This window comes from Diabrotica virgifera, chromosome 3, assembly GCF_917563875.1.
Source record: "Diabrotica virgifera virgifera chromosome 3, PGI_DIABVI_V3a".
NCBI lineage: Eukaryota > Metazoa > Arthropoda > Insecta > Coleoptera > Chrysomelidae > Diabrotica > Diabrotica virgifera.
Genome location: NC_065445.1, coordinates 142,955,530 through 142,962,778, shown reverse-complemented (window position 1 = coordinate 142,962,778; position 7,249 = coordinate 142,955,530). Strand labels below are relative to the sequence as shown.

Below are 7,249 nucleotides of genomic sequence, written 5' to 3'. Positions count from 1 at the left end.
ACGGAGTTCACTGATGATGGACTGATAAGTCCGAAAACGTTCGTTCTGAACAATGAATGTAATCCTTTTGGATTTTTAGAATTTCAATTCTTAATTAAATTTTATACCAACTACACCAGGGAGTTTTTACTTCACGTCAATTAATCAAATATTACACTTTCTTTTTACCTTTAAAAAAAAATTTTTGGTACGCATATGTAATCTAATCTAATCTAACTTCATAGCAGTTTTAGAGACGATTTATAAAATTGACAACTGACACAGTGACACGTGACATAAGTCTTAAGTCACAAATTCACTGGTAAATTGATAATTGATGGAGTAGTTGTTTTGTTTGAAATTTCTTGAATTCTTGAACATTTTTCTAAATCATGGCTTTAAGAACCTACGGAGATAAACCAATAAGTTTTCAGCTCGAAGAAAATGGAGACTACTATTGTGTTGGTTCCGAGGCAAGTTGTAAATCTTCACCTTAAATGTTTGTGTAAATGCCCGGCCTACTAGGTTGTTACAACGATTTAATTTATCAACAACTCATAAATTGTTTTCTGTTTTTGATTAAACTTTAACAACGTAGTATCATAATATATCTGACAATAATCTTTCTACATAGATTTCGTGGTGTGTATTACCTGTATTCAAATTATTTTAGTTCTTACCCATGTTTACATTTCTTTTCCCCTCTTTTTTACATGCTCTTTTGTTTCTTGTCTTGTTTTTAAGTAGAGCATGCTATCTAAAACAACAATTCTGTGTCAATCAATTTTGTGTCAGTAGTTTAAAAAGTGTCATACTTAAATTTGGCAGTTTGGCTTTTTTTGACTTATAGTTGTAAGTAAATCATTTTATAAGCTTGTAATGGTCTATTTCATTTTTCAAATTTCATTATAAAATAATATCCAGTAATTTTTCAATAGGTTTAAAAAATCTAATAATTTATTCAAAAAATGTCACAACATTCTAAAATAATTTTATTAATTGAATAACATTTCTAAAACAACTCAAGTCCATATTTGGGGTAAACTTTTCAAGGCCCTGATGATTTAAATATTGAAATCTACCATTCTGCGCAAATACAATGCAAGTTACTGTTTAAAATATTATATGGCAGGTTGGTATGTTTTTCAGTCAGTTCAAAAACAACCTAATATTCTTATCCATATCAACGTATGCCCTTATCCATCTCAACATTTATGAGATTAAAAAATATAAAATGTTGTTTAGTTTTTTGACAATGTAAAATACATACTTACATAATATATCGTCCTCCTAATCTGTAAACTGCGTAACTCCATAATTTTCTGAAAGTGAGTTATTACTGCCATCTGTTTGAAAAAGTCCCTACTTCTCGTTTAAAAAAGGATGCACTTGCATAATTTTACCAGATGAGTAAATAGCGACCTCTTCGTATTCGCCACTTGGTGGTTTCAAGTACATGGAGGGGATACGAGAAATGATCATGCGCAAATAGCGGAGAAATCTTGCAACTTTCTTAAATAATTCATTGTTAATTGAAATTGTCAAATTGACGTATATTTCATATCTACTGTCAATGAAGAAGAAAAATTATTATGCTTCACAATATTGATATGATATGCAATAATTATATAAAAGTAAATTTAATTAATTGTATTTTGCTTGTAATAGTGCATTTTAATAATTAATTTTATTTACTAAATACAATTGTTTACCTTTTAATAACATAACCTTAATATTATTTTTTCTTCTGATAATTCTTTTGGGCTATAATAATAATAATAATATGGAAGCACTACGAGCCTAGTAGGCCCATGGCTTGATGTACTATTCTTTTCCACTCCCTTTTGTCAGTCACTTTTCTTTCCCAGTTCCTTACATTAATTCTTCTCATATCTTCTCTAACTCCATTACTCCATCGTGACCTCTGTCTTCCTCTTCGCCCTTTCCCTGCCAATGCACTAGTCGGACTAGATAGTACCATTCTGGGAATTCTAGGATGGAATCATCCTCTGCACATGGCCCAACCATCTAAGTCTTTGCGCCTTAATTACTGCTAGTATGTTAGGATCTTGATAGAGCTCAGTTAGTTCCTTTTGTTCTTCTTACCCATTGTCCATTTAAGTTTTTCCCACCGAAGATTTTGCGCAGTATTTTCCTCTCCCAAACTAATAACAACTCTTGTTGTTTTTTTGTTGTGACTCATGTTTCAGAAGCATACATTACTATCAGCCTTATTACGGTCTTGTATGTTCTTAGTTTTGCTCTTCGTGATATATTTTTACTTCTTAACAACCCATTAAGAGCAAATATAGCACAGTTGTCCGACATAATTCTCTTTTGTATTTCTTCTTCACAGTTAGGATCTCTTGTGAAGACAGTTCCTAAGTACTCAAATCTCTCAACTTCTTCGAATTTATACTATGTTCCCTTCAATGTTGTCATTGTTATGTATTGCCCCTGAACAAATTGCTTATTTGTCCATTCCATATACTTTGTTTTTGCTTCATTTATATACAATCCTTTGGTTGCTGCCCTCTCCTCGAGTTTTATGACTGTTTCTATAAGTTCTATTTTGCTCCTAGCCAAGATTACCAAATCGTCTGCGAATGCCAAGCACTGATGTTTTTTGTGGTAGATCAGACGCGTTCTGTTAATGTTTGCTTCCTGTATAACCTTTTCTAGTAATATGCTAAACATTATAGACGATAATTAATCACCCTGCCGCACTCCTTGTTTGACCTCAAAGCTTTCTGTTATATACTACATTCGCTCTCGCAAGATTTTTTTGACACATTCGGAATAGGAAACATACAACACAAAAATTCCTACCTCACACTATTAACTGCTAAAATCAACTCAAATCAACTTAATATTTCATTAAAAAAGAAGAATTATTAGAAATAATGGGAGTGTCTACTAATCTCATACAATTTTGTGAAGTTTATTTCTACAAAATATTTTTATTTTGTACAATAAATAATTTTCTCATTTGTTATCAGTGCATTATAATGGTGTAAATAAATAATTATTGATTGGCGTAAGGTTTATGTTATTTTTATGTCTGTTTACTATTAATAATATTGGATATGAGCAGGTGCGTTGGTTCTGTAGTAATTTCCAGTCACTTCTGACAACTGAACTTTTCAAAAAAGAAATTACTAACGTCAGTGTCAAAGTGAATCTCGATAGAGCGAATTAAGTATAGTATTGTTTATCTTGACTTTATTCAGTGTTCTTTGGAGAGTTAATTTTATAATTCTAATAAGCTTTGAAGAAACGTCCATATCTTGTAATGCTGTGAATAATTCGCTTCTTTTCACTCGATTGAAAGCCTGTTTAAAGGCAATGAAAAGAACCATGGTGTCTTTATTATATTCGTAACTTTCAGCCTGTATTTCTCGTATGTGAAGACCTGTTCCACAGTACTTCTGCCTTTTCTGAACCCACATTGATATTCTCCTATGCTTTTATCAACCTTCGCTGTTAATCTGTTTTTAATATGCATAGCCAATATTTTATATGTTATGTTTAGCAGCGCTATGCCTCGATAATTCTGACAATCGGCCATATTTCCTTTTTGAAGTTATACTTCTTTAGGTGCGATTGAGATTGAGGGTGAATTTATATTGATCTGCGTGCATGTGCACACCGACAGTATCGTATTAGTCATTATACGGGCTCTGATTGGGTGTTGAAATGATCTGTCAATAATAAATAATTGTTCAATATGAAGGTAAACAAATGTATAATATATTAGCTTTATTGTTGTGAGGACAGAAACAAAAAAGTTTATAATTGTAGTGACATTGAAATAGTTTTTAAAAGCAACAGGTACGTAATAATTGTAAATGTATCATAGGTACCTACCTATTTGAACCTACCAAAATACATAGTATGTAATACTTTTATTTACATAATTTGATTACCATCAAAATTTCTATCAATGTTCACCTAATATATTGTTTTCTTACTCTATGTTTTGTTGTATTTTTTCAATTCTAAATCATTTCAATTCAGAATCAAAATAATTTAATTTAATTCAAAAATGTCAAAAGCTTAATCCGTTTAGTTAGTCGATCTTCACACATAATGACACATTGCCTCCGTGGCGAAGCGTTTAAGGCGAATGAACCCAATATACCAACCGCGCTGATAGCTGGTTGGAATCCCAATAAAAACTTTTATTTTTTTTTATACATTTTATGATTGTAAGTACATATATTTATTATATAATTTTATTTTCAGAAAATACGTATTTAGTTAAAAATTTTTCCGACAATTAATGTTCAGAAATCATTTGTGGCATTTTTAATGTGTTTGTGTGTGTTTTATTCTTTTATTATTTTAATTTTTGGCACTGTTTTAATAAAAATGTTTGAGAAGTAGTAAGTATAAATTAGTTTAGTAAAAAGTATATTAATTTCGTTTAAATCATATAATAGAAGTGTAACTTCTTACGTGCGTACAAAGTACACACACATTCTTTTTTATGAATAGGACACAGTAGTGCTTCTGTCCATTCCTCAGGTAGTATTTCTTGTTCCCATATACAGGGTGCGCCAAACCTCTGGTCTTCTTTGATTACGGCTAAACTATGAGATATACAAAAAAATGTTTATAACAAAACTAATGTGTATCAAAGAGGTCTATAATCTAAAATTATTTTTGATTATACAGGGTGAGTCAGAACGACGGTATGAACTAAAGTTGTATTTTTTTAAATGGAACACCCTGTATATTAAATCATTTTTGAATATATTATTTAAAAATATGAAAAATTTGTATAAGGTCTTATAGGCCTAAAGTTAATAATTTTCGAAATATTTACATTTTTATTGAGAAAAATGGTAATATTTATAGGGTTGTGGATTATGTTTCCAAGGAAATAAAAATTTAAGTGATAGGTCAAAGTTTTTAAAATATAGTGTTATTTTTAAATAATTTAATATTTTTTACTTTTAGCCATAAAATATACAGTGTGATCACTATTTGCAAATACAAAATTTTCTCATTTTTTTTAAATAGGACACCCTGTATATTAGTTTTGCATTTTGTAGTAAATATTACAACCTTTCTTTTGGTATGAGGTTGTATGTACCTAGCATGTTTCGTTTTGTAGATATTTTAAAAAAACTATAAATTTTACGTTTTTGCGGATTTTTTATTTAAATACTTTTTTGCAAAAAAAAATAATTATAATCTGGTTTTAGAAACATACACTAAAATATAAATAATGAAAATAAAAACGTAATTAAAGATAAAAATAAATCGTATGCTAGTACAATTCAATTGAATTTAATAACTTTAAATTATTTTACAAAAAATATTTTACAATATTAATGAATGCATAAATTAGTTACTAAATTAAATAAACAACCAAATTTTAAATCAACCGTAGTAATTTTTCTACCACAGCAAGTTTCCTGTACCAAATTAATTGTTAGTTAAATTGTATTTAGTTAAACTTTTAATTTACCTTTTAAATTTACTTACATACATCTGAGAATATAAAAATTATTATAAAGTATGCTTTGAAACAAATGAATGTTAAATGTATCAGAAAAATTATTTATTAATATAAATAGTATTTACTGGTGTCACAAAAGCTGGTAATACTTTTGTAGTTGAAATTTTTGTAACAATTTTTTATATTATAAATTTTAATTTTTTAACCGAAAAATTTTTAGATATGACGTTTGTTTTGGGCAAAACCATTAGAAATTATTACCAGCTTTTGTGACACGAGTAGGTACATAGATACTATTTACTTCTTAATATACTTCCATAACGTTCATTTGTTTCAAAGCATACTTTATATATTCTCAAGATGTAGGTAAATTAAAAAGTTATCAACTGATCTTACTCGTAAATACAGTATAACTAACAATTAATTTGATACAGGAAAGTTGCTGCGGTAGAAAAATTACTACGGTTGATTTAAAATTTGGTTGTTTATTTAATTTAGTAACTAATTTATGCATTCATTAATATGGTAAAATATTTTTTGTAAAATAATTTAAAGTTATTAAATTCAATTGAATTGTACTAGCATACGATTTATTTTAATCTTTAATTACGTTTTTATTTTCATATTTTATATTTTAGTGTATGTTTCTAAAACCCGATTATAATTATTTTTTTTGCAAAAAAATTTTTAAATAAAAAATCCGCAAAAACGTAAAATCTATAGTTTTTTTTAAAATATCTACAAAACGAAACATGCTAGGTACATACAACCTGATACCAAAAGAAAGGTTGTAATATTTAGTACAAAACGCAAAACTAATATACAGGGTGTCCCATTAAAAAAAATGAGAAAATTTTGTATTTGCAAATAGTGATAATACTGTATATTTTATGGCTAAAAGTAAAAAATATTAAATTATTTAAAAATAACACTATTTTAAAAACTTTGACCTATCACTTAAATTTTTATTTCCTTGGAAACATAATCCACAAACCTATAAATATTACCATTTTTCTCAATAAAAAAGCAAATATTTCGAAAATTATTAACTTTTGGCCTATAAGACCTTATACAAATTTTTCATATTTTTAAATAATATTTTAAAAAATGATTTAATATACAGGGTGTTTCATTTAATAAAATACAACTTTGGTTCATACCGTCGTTCTGACTCACCCTGTATAATTGAAAATAATTTTAAATTATAGACCTCTTTGATACACATTAGTTTTGTTATAAACATTTTTTTGTATATCTCATAGTTTAGCCGTAATCACAGAAAACCAGAGGTTTGGCGCACCCTGTATTATTAATTACTTTATGGATTTTATCTACTAATTGATTTCCTCCAAATTTAATCATTTCAGCCGTTATGCCGTCGCTTCCTGGGCTTTTGTTCATTTTTAACTTATCGATGATATTCTGAATTTCGCTTATAGTAGGAGCCTGCTCTTCACTCTGTTGATTTTGTATTTCATTTACTAGATCCTCTGTTTCCTCGTTATTATCGTCTGTCTCCTCAGGTCCATTTAGAAGCTCATCAAAGTACTGCTTCCAGCGTTCTAATATCTCTGATTCACCCATAATCATTTCTCCATTTTTGTCTTTATAATGTACAGTTTTCGGTTGGTGCCCTCGTTTCACATTTTTTATCCCTTGGTACAGGTTCCTAATTTGATTATTTTTGTAGCTTTCCTCTATATTTTTCAGTTTAGCTTCATAATGTTTCTTTTTTTTTTTCTCATAGTATTTTTTGGTTCTATTTCTTTGTTTAGTGTAATTTTCCTGCGCTTCTCTTGTTCC

General features: G+C 28.5%; 1 protein-coding gene across 3 annotated transcripts in view; it reads left to right on the top strand.

The window, feature by feature from the left end:
* The first annotated feature begins 275 nt into the window (after positions 1–275).
* The window catches only part of LOC114333437 (SWI/SNF-related matrix-associated actin-dependent regulator of chromatin subfamily B member 1-A), a 48,759-nt gene continuing 41,785 nt past the window's right edge, over positions 276–7,249 (top strand). For 2 of the 3 annotated variants that reach the window (XM_028283305.2, XM_028283306.2), the window contains exon 1: positions 276–452. In XM_028283305.2, coding sequence (XP_028139106.1) covers positions 372–452 — 81 coding nt within the window. In that variant the 5' untranslated portion in view covers positions 276–371. Of the gene's footprint in view, positions 453–811; positions 832–7,249 lie in introns of those variants that run through there. The other variant, XM_028283307.2, reaches the window with a different exon arrangement.